At 33.4% G+C, this 15,280-nt stretch overlaps 1 protein-coding gene across 1 annotated transcript in view; it reads right to left on the bottom strand.

The window, feature by feature from the left end:
* Positions 1-12,859, bottom strand: part of LOC107754575 (integrin alpha-9-like) — a gene marked incomplete at its 5' end in the record, with an annotated part of 31,312 nt that extends 18,453 nt beyond the window's left edge. Inside the window, 3 exons of the mRNA XM_016571066.1 lie at positions 6,304-6,451; positions 11,064-11,140; positions 12,659-12,859. Of these exons, the coding sequence (XP_016426552.1) occupies positions 6,304-6,451; positions 11,064-11,140; positions 12,659-12,859 (426 nt within the window). The remainder of the gene's footprint in view (positions 1-6,303; positions 6,452-11,063; positions 11,141-12,658) is intronic.
* Between the last annotated feature and the right edge of the window lie 2,421 nt (positions 12,860-15,280).

Here is a 15,280-nt window from a genome sequence, read left to right as displayed (position 1 = left end):
CACAGAGTTTTCCCCAAGCTATGCTTAAAACAATACAAAAAAGAAAAAAAAAAACATTCAAAAGAAACCCATGAAATCACTGACTGCCATGCAAACATACAGAAGGCATGCAAATGGTTTACTGTTGACAAAAAATAAACTCTTGCAAGCTGGATTCAATATGCATTACAATTATGTTTAGATCTCCAATTTAGATCTCAGCTGGAGTGAAACAAATCCCGTTTTTATTTTTATGTTAGCTCTTGCTATTTCAAGCAGTGCACACACCTGTTCGGCAAGATTTTAAACAAGTTTGAAATTTGTTGCAGCATCTGCAATCAATTGGAACTGCAAGTGTGCAAGTGTGCACACTAGCAGAGCATTGTGGAAGCACATGCTATGGATGGGTAGTGTGCACAAGGCTTTACGTAAAAGTGTTGGTGAAGTATAACATATGCATGGTTAATTTAAGATATCAAAAATAATTAACACACTGGGGAAAATTAAATATGCACTAACTTTTGGAGTTTTTAAAATGGGGTTTAAAAAAACAATTAATATTCAATAATATTATTGATCTGACAGCACTGACCCTATCAGATGAGAACAAAACTTGAACTGAATTGAGCTGAATAATGACACTATTGTCTTCTGTAGAGCTGTTTTATAGCTGAAACTATATTTGGTTCATAACTGATGAACTTTGCAACATTCACACTTTTTGAATTAAACTGAATCAACATTGAATCTGAATTAAACTGAATAACGATGCTATTGTCTTCTGTAGAGCTGAAACTGACTTCATTTCATAACTGATGAACTTTGCAAATTGTCACTGTTATTGAACTGAACTGAGTCAACATCAAACTAAACCGAGCAGAATAATGAATAATGACACTATTGTGTTCTGTTAAGCTGCTTTATAGCTGAATTGAACTCAATTCATACAGTAGCTGATGAACTTTGCATCATTGACTGTTATTTAGCTGAACTGAATCAGTACTGAACTGAGCTGAGCTAAACAATGATGCAATTTACTTCAATAGAGCTGCTTTAGAGCTGAATTGAACTAGTTTCATACAGTAATTGATTAACTTTAAAATATAGTTATTTAACTGAACGGTATCAACACTGATTCTGAATTAAGATTAATAAAAATTTAATTTAATTTGTTTTATAACTGATGAAGTTCACAACATTTATTCAACTGAATTGAATCAATATCAAACCAAACTGAGCTGAAAAATGACACATCTTCTACAGAGCTGCTTGACAGGTGAATTTAACTTTTAATAATTGATGAACTTTGCAACATCAACACTGTGTTCTATTGAACTGAATTGAAACAACACTGAACTAAATTGAGCAGAACAATGACACTATTTTCTTTTGTAGAGATGCTTTTTAGCTGAAATATAATTTGTTTCACACTTGATGAATTCTACAACATAAACACTGCTCTTTTCATGTTTATTAATGAGAAGCTGCTTTGAAACAAACTGTATAGCATGAAGTGCTATATAAATAAATGTGACTTGACTAACACATAAATAACTGTATTCTCACATGCATTGTACACTAGGAGAACAGTAACAGGGACAATCGCCAGTGAGAGTTGAGAGCTTTCTCTAAACACAGCAGAGCAGCACCGGCTGGTTTGAGTAAACAGTTGAGATTCGACCCCGTGCGTGAGGAGTGAGCATTCCTCGAGCGAGAGTTCACCAAGCTGTCCTTTTACAGAGCAGAGAGCCTTCAGGAATCTATCAGGGCCACTGATAAACCCCACGGCCTCACGCTGCTGGAACAATGCAGAGGATGAGCGCTTAACTCTGGGATCTCCAGTTCCATGTGAGGTCCTGCATGTGGTCCATTCTTGAGTTTATATTCAAGCTATTCTTAGCAACGTTGCAGCAATAACAAGAACTGCTGCCGGAGAAAATACATCAATAAATAGTCAAAGCAGCTGAGGGGGTGCGGGAAAGCCTGTGACTGTTTGCAAAACTCATATTTCATGCACTTGGCGGCTCTCTGGGGAAGAGTTTGAGGCTTTGGCCTCACGTTCTGCACTCGTTTGGAGCGTTTATGCGAACACCCTGGTTTCCCCAGATTTGAGTATTGCTAACGTACAGCAGGGCACCTCGACTGGCGGCACTGCGGAATAAATGTGGCCCGTTAATAATTTCTGAGTTCAAGAGCGCTCTGTGGTCGACAATTTGTGGTCTGCGGTCCATATCCGCACCGAATCATGCATTTTTACACTTTCTGGCTGTAGTTCAGCTACCCTATTTCCTCAAAACATGATATTAGGCACAGATATTCAAACATATCTGATATAATTAGATGTACACTACCGTTCAAATGTGGTCTTTTTTCATATATATATATTTTTTTATTAAGCAAGGATGCATTAAATTGACCGAAAGTGATTTATATTTACCAAAAGATATTATGACCAAATATGACCCAATATTTACCTAAATATATTTAGAATGTTATAAAATATTTCTGTTTTAAATAACTAAACTTTCATTTAATCAAAGATTTCCCAAAAATTTTTAATGGTTTCCACAAAAATAGATAATAATAATATTACTACTACTACTACTAATAATAAGAATAACATTGATAATAATAATAAATATTTCTTGAGCAGCAAATAAGTATATTAAAAAGATTTCTGAAGGATCATGTGGCACTGAAGCTTTTCTCACAGAAATACTGTAAAGTAGTTTAAATGTTCAAAAAGAAAATCTTAAAAATATTTCACAATATTACGGTTTTTACTGTATTTTTTAACAAATAAATGCAACCTTGGTGAGCAGAAGAGACTTCAAAGTGTGTTCAGTTGCATTTTTCACATCAGACTCAAAATGCTTCATAATGGTTTAGATTTGGTCATGTTTTGTCACAATTTTTATTTACATAATATGGCCCTCAAAAGTGGTGTAAGATCCCTCACGTACGATATGTGGCAAGAATCATTCAACATTATTTATACAGTCGTCTCCCTCTTGCTCAGCACTTTTTCCGCCGTCTGGCCTCAGTGAGGAGACGTACCCTTTGTCTTCATCAAATGGACTTAAATAAGCAACACTCTGACACAACGTCCTCTAAAGCACTAGCAGGAAAACCCAAGGACAGCTCGAGTTCAAGAATGTCCTCTATTTCCTCAACTGCAAAGCGTTGCCAAACAAACGGTGCTCCCACGGAGGAGAGCAGGCAGCAGGGAAGTGCACGTTTACATAAAAACAGTAATATTGTGAATATTAGTACTATTTAAAATAACTGTTTTCTGTCTGAATTATACAGTATATTTAAAATTTTCAGCATCATTTCTTCAGTGTCACACAATCCTTCAGAAATCATTCTAAGATGCTGATTTGCTGCTCAAAAAACATTTCTGATTATTATAAATGTTGAAAACAGCTGTGCTGTTTCATATTTTGTAGAAACTGTATATATTACTGACCCCAAACTTTTGAATGTCAACATTTTTTACTAACATTTCACAAGCATTAAATCTATTGTTGAACCACTTTAAACCATTTGAAGAAATGGCAATTAAATGTCACATTTCTAGTTTTGTCACTACTGTTTGGGTAATTGTATTCTGTGGTGTTCAGGAAGGAAAGAGGTGTTTTTATTAAGTCAGTACTCTCTGCTCTGTGTGTTACTAAACTGAAACATTAACAAATCTCAAATGATGTATGTATTGGCTGTGCGACTGTAAAATAAACTCTTATATTTCATCTCCAGCCAGCTTGTTTCCCTCTCTCGGCCTCGTCTTTTAGTGCTTCAGCAACACTGAAGTTAATCTAATCATTTGCTCACCAATTTGAAGGTCTTCGCTTCACCTGCCGCAATTTAAGAAGGACAAAACACTGTTTATGTAATTACACTGAGTGTGTTTCTTTGCCAGAGGGGCCCCGGGGCCAGCCAAACGGTGCGATTGAGCTTCTGAAACCAATTCACTGCTGCAGATGGTTTGGGTTGCAAGACAAACACAGAGACAACAGGAGCTACTATAAAACAAGAGGCGAGCACGAGTTCACACTCGGCATGACGGAGAGCTGAAGCGCTCTGAGGGAGACGCTTGTAGATGGGTCACATCAACATAGATGGTTTCTCACGGCGCTGGGTAATTAGAGGCGTCCTGCTGCGTGTATAGAACTAGAACAACAAACAAAGTGCGGTCCCTGTGTCTTCTCGCAATACACTTCCACCTGGACGCCCGCATGCGTCCTCTTCAACCCTTGTTGGGGAAAGTTACTTTTAAAAGTAATGCATTACAATATAGCGTTACTCCCTAAAAAAGTAACTAATTACATTACTTCGTTACTTATTATGGAAAGTAATGCGTTATGCTACTTTTGAGTTACTTTTTAAATCTGGGCAGGGCTTGCTTGTTTGTTTTCAATATTAAAAAGTTCTTCTTTTACAAACGTAAAAGCCCTTTTCACATTAGAAGTGAAATGAATACGCCTCAGGCTGAAGGAAATGCAAATTCACGTCTGTACCGTAGAGGGCGCAGCTCAAACAAATTGCATGAAGAATAAGTCGCAGGAAAAGAGAGTTCAACACTATTCAGCAATAACAAAAATGAAACAAATGTGTCATTTTTGCTTATTAGTATGGTTGAATTATATCATCGAAGGTCAGTAGCAAAGACATTGGTTAATAAAATGGGATTAAATACATAAATGATATTTGTCTTATTTAACATATTTAATTATTGCAGGTTTATATTATATTCTGAGTTTGCATTTGACTGTTTTATTCCTTTTGAGGAATACTGAATATACAGTAACATCACAGCGCACACAACGCCTCTGCACTTACTCCCCATTTTTCATGGCAACACGAGAGCTGTCAGTCAAGACATAGGAAACAAAGTAACTAGTGTTACTTATTTGAAAAAGTAACTCAGATATTTTCTTCTAAATTAAAAAGTAATGTGTTACTTTATTAGTTACTTGAAAAAAGTAATCTGATTATGTAACTTGCATTACTTGTAATGCGTTACCCCCAACACATGAGGAATTACTTTCAGAAGAGGGAGGTAATGCTGCAGAAATTATCCAATGAAATTTAAGATGGTAAAACAATGTTAAGAGCTCCGTCGGTATCAAGACTCTATGTTTACGTTAGAGATAATTGAATTCTTTCAGAAAGATTTTGGAATGCAAAAACAAATGATGGCCAAAATATCAAATACACCATTAAGGCCAGACCAAAAGTAAATGATTTTGAATACTTAGTAGTATTTTTGTTTTTTAATAATTTTTTTCTAAAAAATCATATTTTTTGTTAAATGTTTAATTTAAATAAAAAAAAAAAAACTAAAAACTATTTTGAAAAGAAAGAACATTATACTAGTTTGGAACAACATGAGGGCAAGAAAATAATGTCAGAATATTCATTTTTTGGTGAAATATACTTTTAAGAAGTAGTATTTCTGTCAGTTACTGACAGTACATTTTTGCATCTTCTGTGTTTCTCGTTGTTAAAAAAATATAGAAAAAGTCACAATTAGGAAACGCATGATCAAATATACATATAGTATAATCCATTAAAAGTGAAAGATCATCCATTAAAATGTACAATTCCACTGCTTTGTTTTCTTTTTGAGAAGGCTGAGTTCATTTTAAAGTGGTCTGTCTAGCAATCGTAAAGAGTCTCTCCATTAATCGTCAAACTAAAGGAGGAAATGTTCTTGCTCATGCTGCTGATAACTACAGAATGCTTTTCAGCAGGGGAAACAGAACATGAGGGAGCTGTAGGTCAGTGTGAGACACGTTCGAGAAGCCCGAGATAACGACACACTGACCAGCTGCAAGAAACTGTGCACTTCCTCCTGTTTCCACAACTTCCTCTGCTGACCGAATGCCTATCTCTTTATATTCTACACGCTTTTCTCGAATCTGTCCCTTTAAATCATGGATATGATGACCACATACCCTTAGAAAGGAGGATTCAGACTTGTCACATTTTCCAGCGCATATCATTGAACCTATTTGTCACCATTTGGCACGACGTTCATGGCCCACCCATGGGCCGCCTGGTGCATATTACAAACAGAATGTTCAAAGACAATGTTCTTCATGCAATTTTCAGTAGGTTTTTATCAAATTGGTCTTTACCAATGAAAACATCTTAGGAGTCACTGAACTAGTTGCTGGATTTGCAAGTTTACCAATTATATTGGAGTATTTAGTTTGAAGCAAATGGCCAGAATAAACTGCAAACTTCAGAAGCCTGCAAGTCACTAGTCAAAAGGTCTGGTGTAGAGAAACCATTGGCAAATATAGAGTTTCACTGACTTACTCTTTGTAAGAAGTTGATGTAGTGAACCTCTCTGGAGAAGTTTAAGTAGATGTTGGTGTCGTAGGCGTCATCTCCAGCATTAGAGACGGTTAAATTTAACGAGACGTTTCTTACTCCACCAAGAGCCAGATGAGAACTGATGTAACGCCTGGGAAAATGATAGAAATGAGAAAAAGTGAGACAAGGACAACAGGATGAATCTCAAGAAACCTGTTAAGAATATAGGAACCTGGTATTGTGTATTATGAATATCGTTGGCTTTTTGACAAATTGCTTTGCTCCTTCTCTTTTAATAAAAGCATCTGCTATTTGCATAAATATAAATCTAAAAATGTTTGCATCATATTTCACACCATAAGCAAAAAAAAAAAAAAAATCTTAAAGAAAAATTAGGCCTATTTTAGGACAATCAATATTTTTTGCATTGTGACTTTATGACAGTTTTATTAGCAAATTCTCATGACTGTACTGTGAAATTAATGATTATATTATTTTAATCTTCAATTACCTACTTAATATATCACTGTAGTATTTCTTGTAACATTACATTTTGATGATTTAAATAACAAAAAAACAAAATCAAAAGAAATGAGAAATTCAATTTTGCATAAAGAAAAATTAAGCCTATTTTAATATAATTAATATTTTCGCATTGTGACAGTTTTCAAGACAATTTGATCTACAAATTATTATTACTGTAAAATAATTTGTGAACATTTTTTTTGTATTATTATTTTAATCTAAGTATTTATTATATATTACTGTAGTGCTTAGTATAACACCAATTTTATTTTATAATTAATTAAATTAAATTAATAATGAATTAAAATTAAATTAAATATTGCATATGAACAAAAATAAGCTTAATTTAGTATTCTATATGAAAATTAAGCACATTTGCTTGCAAATTCTCATGAATATGACCCTGGACCACAAAACCAGTCATAAGTCGCACAGGTATATTTGTAGCAATAGCCAACAATACATTGTATGGGTCAAAATCTTTAGATTTTTCTTTTATGCCAAAAATCATTAGGATATTAAGTAAAGATTAGAGCCCGACCAATATGGGTTTTTTGGGGCCGATACAATACTGATATTAGGGAGTAAAAAAGGCCAATATCGATATATCGGCTGATATTCTTTGTGTATATTATAGTACAGTACCAGTCAAAAGTTTGGACACTTTCCCATTCGTGTGTCAACACATTTGACTGGTACTATATATAGAGCATAAGACAACGCTTGAATGCTGCTGCCTGAACAAGAGACCTCCTTACTGAAGTGAAAGTGTTGGCTGGTGTCACTATCTCGCAAATGCGCCGGTGGATCGCCACCAAATTCGGGGGATCCCTTCGGCTCGAGGAGCCCTCTCGAACGCCACCCTCCGCGCGTCGGCAGCCCCCCGGGATCGCCGGACCGCGAATTTAACCACCCGTAACTCCCGAACCCCGGGGGCTATCGACGCGGGGGTGGTCTCATTCGAAAGAGGGCCTCGAGACGTACACTCGATTCACGTTCGAGAGGGTTCCTCGAGCTGAAGGGATCCCCCGAATTTGGTGCGGATTCGCCGCGCCTTTACGGAGATATGGCCGTTCAAAGTTTCAATGGTTTTCCATAGACTTAAGCTTTAAAGCGTTTCATCCAGGTCGCCAGTAGCAAACAATGGAGCACGCTCTGCTGGACAAACTAAGTAATTACACCATTTCAAGCATTTTAGCTGCGTTATATGTTCTGTAAAAAAAATTTTCATATCGGTGACATATTCGCTGATATATCGGTATACAGGCTCATATCGGCCGATAATATCGGCTAAACGATATATCGGTCAGGCTCTAGTAAAGATCATGTTCCATGAAGACATTTTGTAAATTTCCTACTGTAAATATATCCAAACTTAATTTTTGATTAGTAATATGCATTGCTAAGAACTTTATTTGGACAATTTTAAAGGCGATTTTAATAAAAGTAAAAGTAAAATATCTAAATGTATTTATGCAATAAAAATATTGTAATACAAATAAATAAATAAATAAAAACTGGTCCTAAAAATAGACCTAATTTTCCTGTCACAGAACATGAATGCTTGTTTTGTAGCCATTTCAGTAAAATGTGTTTTCAATTACTAGCACATACAGTAAGCAGTGAAATCACTATCCACTCTTTAAACAGTGAAGGTTCAGCATTTAAGGAAACACTTTTGATTACAGAGAAACCAGATCATTGGGAACCAGACTGCAGGACCTCCTTCAGACTAGCTAATGAATGACGTCATGGGCTGCTGAGAGTCAAGCGTGTGTCCACACCCACAGACTCAGCCCTACTGACGTAAATCTACTGAAAGCAGGAGAAGACCAGGGGCTTTACCCAGAAAGCAGCAGTTTCCCATGAAGCCTCAGGTCAGCGGCGCAGTCCTCTGACAGACAGTTCTTCTCAAACCACGTCTGTGAAGAGTCAAACAGAGCACAGGATGTTTACACCACCTCACTGTCAGTATAACCCGAGATGGGACACAAATACTAGAGGGTGCTGTTGTGCAAGACTTCACACACTCGATGGGACATTTTCCCAACGGCCTTCAAAGCTCCAGTATTTGAGTAGTGGTTTCAAGCGTAAAGCACAAGAAAGTGCCGTGTGTTTGCGTTGGACAGATTTAGACATCGACACCTTTGCTTTAGCGCTACAGACAAACTGCACAGTTACTAATAGCCTCAGATTCCATTGTAATGGATTCCTGACGCGCTGAAAGATGCCAGCAGCGTGTTTCCTAAAGCTGAGAAGGAAAAGCATGTGGCCTAATGGGAGGGTGGGTTACGAAGTGGGGTGTTGGCAAATAAATTCATCAATCTTCCACATTACACTCACAAAGAGTCAACAGCCATCATCGAGCGCTAACTAAAACCACATTTATAACTAGAGAAATGGATCATTTCTGGCATTCGGAGCTGCTGGGTGATGCCAACGGCAAATGAGTAAAAAGGTGAGAAACAGAGTAAATTAAAATAATGTACTATATGAGACCATTGTAAAAATATTAAAATGTAAAAACATGCAAAAACTACATAGAAATGTACACACTCAGAAATACAGGTACAAAATCTGTCACTGGAGCAATACCTTGTTAAAAGGTAGTAATATGCACCATTTAGGTACTAATATGTATACTTTTGATGCTAATGTGTACATTTATGGTACTAATATTCATCCTTTAGGAGTACATAAGATACAGCTTTTGAAAGGGTACCACCCCAGTGATAGCTTTTGTACCTTTTTTTCTGAGAGTGTACACACACACACACACACACAAGGGGTGTCAGCGTTAACGCAAATATATTACTGAAGCATGTGGTATTGCATCATTAACATAATTTAGTCACTGAGATGATACTGGAAGTTTGGAGTTTATCACTGAGCATCTACAGGGGCACAAGGAGGCGGTAGGCGGAAATTTCTATTCTAACCCTTTAACCTGATTTTGCTTCTGTGTTTGTGATCAAAAACCACTCATCTCTGGGAACTTCTTCAGTCCGATGAACCATTAAGCAAATGCATTCAAACAATCAATCTAAAGCAGCTCTGCTGTAAAGAAAACCAGACTGATTACACTGATCACATTCCTGGCTGTATAAAGCAAACCAGTGTTTCGCTAGTAAAGTTTTGAAAGATAAGGACTGTAATCAAGGCAAGATGATGCAGTGACATACAGGAGTCATACAGTAAGCACAGAGATTTTTCAGTACATTCAGTACATTTTTTCCACACAAATTCAGGATAATGTTTTGATTTGTCATGTGTATGTTGCTGTGTTTGGTCATTCTGAATGGATTTGTGTAACCCCCAACCCCCGGGGGCTATCGCCGCGGGGGTGGTCTCATTTGAAAGAGGGCCTCGAGTCGTACACTCGATTCGCGTTCGAGAGGGTCCCTCGAGCTGAAGGGATCCCCCGAATTTGGTGCAGATTCTCCACGCCGTTACGGAGATATGGCCGTTCAAAGTTTCAATGGTTTTCCATAGACTTAAGCTTTAAAGCGTTTCATCCAGGTCGCCAGTAGCAAACAATGGAGCACGCTCTGCTGGACAAACTAAGTAATTACACCATTTCAAGCATTTTAGCTGCGTTATATGTTCTGTAAAAAAAATTTTCATATCGGTGACATATTCGCTGATATATCGGTATACAGGCTCATATCGGCCGATAATATCGGCTAAACGATATATCGGTCAGGCTCTAGTAAAGATCATGTTCCATGAAGACATTTTGTAAATTTCCTACTGTAAATATATCCAAACTTAATTTTTGATTAGTAATATGCATTGCTAAGAACTTTATTTGGACAATTTTAAAGGCGATTTTAATAAAAGTAAAAGTAAAATATCTAAATGTATTTATGCAATAAAAATATTGTAATACAAATAAATAAATAAATAAAAACTGGTCCTAAAAATAGACCTAATTTTCCTGTCACAGAACATGAATGCTTGTTTTGTAGCCATTTCAGTAAAATGTGTTTTCAATTACTAGCACATACAGTAAGCAGTGAAATCACTATCCACTCTTTAAACAGTGAAGGTTCAGCATTTAAGGAAACACTTTTGATTACAGAGAAACCAGATCATTGGGAACCAGACTGCAGGACCTCCTTCAGACTAGCTAATGAATGACGTCATGGGCTGCTGAGAGTCAAGCGTGTGTCCACACCCACAGACTCAGCCCTACTGACGTAAATCTACTGAAAGCAGGAGAAGACCAGGGGCTTTACCCAGAAAGCAGCAGTTTCCCATGAAGCCTCAGGTCAGCGGCGCAGTCCTCTGACAGACAGTTCTTCTCAAACCACGTCTGTGAAGAGTCAAACAGAGCACAGGATGTTTACACCACCTCACTGTCAGTATAACCCGAGATGGGACACAAATACTAGAGGGTGCTGTTGTGCAAGACTTCACACACTCGATGGGACATTTTCCCAACGGCCTTCAAAGCTCCAGTATTTGAGTAGTGGTTTCAAGCGTAAAGCACAAGAAAGTGCCGTGTGTTTGCGTTGGACAGATTTAGACATCGACACCTTTGCTTTAGCGCTACAGACAAACTGCACAGTTACTAATAGCCTCAGATTCCATTGTAATGGATTCCTGACGCGCTGAAAGATGCCAGCAGCGTGTTTCCTAAAGCTGAGAAGGAAAAGCATGTGGCCTAATGGGAGGGTGGGTTACGAAGTGGGGTGTTGGCAAATAAATTCATCAATCTTCCACATTACACTCACAAAGAGTCAACAGCCATCATCGAGCGCTAACTAAAACCACATTTATAACTAGAGAAATGGATCATTTCTGGCATTCGGAGCTGCTGGGTGATGCCAACGGCAAATGAGTAAAAAGGTGAGAAACAGAGTAAATTAAAATAATGTACTATATGAGACCATTGTAAAAATATTAAAATGTAAAAACATGCAAAAACTACATAGAAATGTACACACTCAGAAATACAGGTACAAAATCTGTCACTGGAGCAATACCTTGTTAAAAGGTAGTAATATGCACCATTTAGGTACTAATATGTATACTTTTGATGCTAATGTGTACATTTATGGTACTAATATTCATCCTTTAGGAGTACATAAGATACAGCTTTTGAAAGGGTACCACCCCAGTGATAGCTTTTGTACCTTTTTTTCTGAGAGTGTACACACACACACACACACACAAGGGGTGTCAGCGTTAACGCAAATATATTACTGAAGCATGTGGTATTGCATCATTAACATAATTTAGTCACTGAGATGATACTGGAAGTTTGGAGTTTATCACTGAGCATCTACAGGGGCACAAGGAGGCGGTAGGCGGAAATTTCTATTCTAACCCTTTAACCTGATTTTGCTTCTGTGTTTGTGATCAAAAACCACTCATCTCTGGGAACTTCTTCAGTCCGATGAACCATTAAGCAAATGCATTCAAACAATCAATCTAAAGCAGCTCTGCTGTAAAGAAAACCAGACTGATTACACTGATCACATTCCTGGCTGTATAAAGCAAACCAGTGTTTCGCTAGTAAAGTTTTGAAAGATAAGGACTGTAATCAAGGCAAGATGATGCAGTGACATACAGGAGTCATACAGTAAGCACAGAGATTTTTCAGTACATTCAGTACATTTTTTCCACACAAATTCAGGATAATGTTTTGATTTGTCATGTGTATGTTGCTGTGTTTGGTCATTCTGAATGGATTTGTGTACTGCCGTCTGCTCAAGACAGTTGGTTTAGTTTTTTTTTTTGGCATCTCCAGTATTTCTGTTTGGTACAAAAGGTTGTGTCATGTTAGAACTTAATTTTGTAGGTGTAGTAAAAGGTGGAAAATTCAAACCTCGTTCTTTGCAGCGATCTTCTCTCCTTTTTTCCAGCGTAGAACAGGAGTGAGTGAGGGAAGGTCACGGTCCTGGTGTCCATCCACAACGTGTTTTCCTAAGCTGTAGGCTGCTTCAAACACGATGGCAGCAAACACATCCTTCACTTCTTTCTGTAAAAAGTACAAACATGGGAAAACGTGATTTATAATTTTCTTTTCCTTTTATTTATTTATTTTTTTACATATGTATATATAGTTTTATTAAGCTTTAGTTTTACTTCTTTTAGTACTTAAACTACTTGAACTAACCTAATTGAAAATGAGAAATGTTGCTTTGGCAAATAGCTGTAATAAAATGAGTAATAATATACATATATATATATATATATATATATATACACACACACACACACATATATATATATATATATTTTTAAATTTTTAAATTTTTAATAGTTTTTTTATATTTTATGTTATATACACACACACACACACATATATATATATATATATTTTTAAATTTTTAAATTTTTAATAGTTTTTTTATATTTTATGTTATATACACACACACACACACATATATATATATATATATTTTTAAATTTTTAAATTTTTAATAGTTTTTTTATATTTTATGTTATATACACACACACACACACATATATATATATATATATTTTTAAATTTTTAAATTTTTAATAGTTTTTTTATATTTTATGTTATATACACACACACACACACATATATATATATATATATTTTTAAATTTTTAAATTTTTAATAGTTTTTTTATATTTTATGTTATATACACACACACACACACATATATATATATATATATTTTTAAATTTTTAAATTTTTAATAGTTTTTTTATATTTTATGTTATATACACACACACACACACATATATATATATATATATTTTTAAATTTTTAAATTTTTAATAGTTTTTTTATATTTTATGTTATATACACACACACACACACATATATATATATATATATTTTTAAATTTTTAAATTTTTAATAGTTTTTTTATATTTTATGTTATATACACACACACACACACATATATATATATATATATTTTTAAATTTTTAAATTTTTAATAGTTTTTTTATATTTTATGTTATATACACACACACACACACATATATATATATATATATTTTTAAATTTTTAAATTTTTAATAGTTTTTTTATATTTTATGTTATATACACACACACACACACATATATATATATATATATTTTTAAATTTTTAAATTTTTAATAGTTTTTTTATATTTTATGTTATATACACACACACACACACATATATATATATATATATTTTTAAATTTTTAAATTTTTAATAGTTTTTTTATATTTTATGTTATATACACACACACACACACATATATATATATATATATTTTTAAATTTTTAAATTTTTAATAGTTTTTTTATATTTTATGTTATATACACACACACACACACATATATATATATATATATTTTTAAATTTTTAAATTTTTAATAGTTTTTTTATATTTTATGTTATATACACACACACACACACATATATATATATATATATTTTTAAATTTTTAAATTTTTAATAGTTTTTTTATATTTTATGTTATATACACACACACACACACATATATATATATATATATTTTTAAATTTTTAAATTTTTAATAGTTTTTTTATATTTTATGTTATATACACACACACACACACATATATATATATATATATTTTTAAATTTTTAAATTTTTAATAGTTTTTTTATATTTTATGTTATATACACACACACACACACATATATATATATATATATTTTTAAATTTTTAAATTTTTAATAGTTTTTTTATATTTTATGTTATATACACACACACACACACATATATATATATATATATTTTTAAATTTTTAAATTTTTAATAGTTTTTTTATATTTTATGTTATATACACACACACACACACATATATATATATATATATTTTTAAATTTTTAAATTTTTAATAGTTTTTTTATATTTTATGTTATATACACACACACACACACATATATATATATATATATTTTTAAATTTTTAAATTTTTAATAGTTTTTTTATATTTTATGTTATATACACACACACACACACATATATATATATATATATTTTTAAATTTTTAAATTTTTAATAGTTTTTTTATATTTTATGTTATATACACACACACACACACATATATATATATATATATTTTTAAATTTTTAAATTTTTAATAGTTTTTTTATATTTTATGTTATATACACACACACACACACATATATATATATATATATTTTTAAATTTTTAAATTTTTAATAGTTTTTTTATATTTTATGTTATATACACACACACACACACATATATATATATATATATTTTTAAATTTTTAAATTTTTAATAGTTTTTTTATATTTTATGTTATATACACACACACACACACATATATATATATATATATTTTTAAATTTTTAAATTTTTAATAGTTTTTTTATATTTTATGTTATATACACACACACACACACATATATATATATATATATTTTTAAATTTTTAAATTTTTAATAGTTTTTTTATATTTTATGTTATATACACACACACACACACATATATATATATA

The sequence above is a fragment of the Sinocyclocheilus rhinocerous genome, unplaced genomic scaffold (genome assembly GCF_001515625.1).
Source record: "Sinocyclocheilus rhinocerous isolate Xijiao unplaced genomic scaffold, SAMN03320098_v1.1 scaffold3489, whole genome shotgun sequence".
Classification (NCBI taxonomy): domain Eukaryota; kingdom Metazoa; phylum Chordata; class Actinopteri; order Cypriniformes; family Cyprinidae; genus Sinocyclocheilus; species Sinocyclocheilus rhinocerous.
The sequence above is the reverse complement of the archived record's forward strand: the minus strand, read 5'-3'. Positions and strand labels throughout refer to the sequence as shown.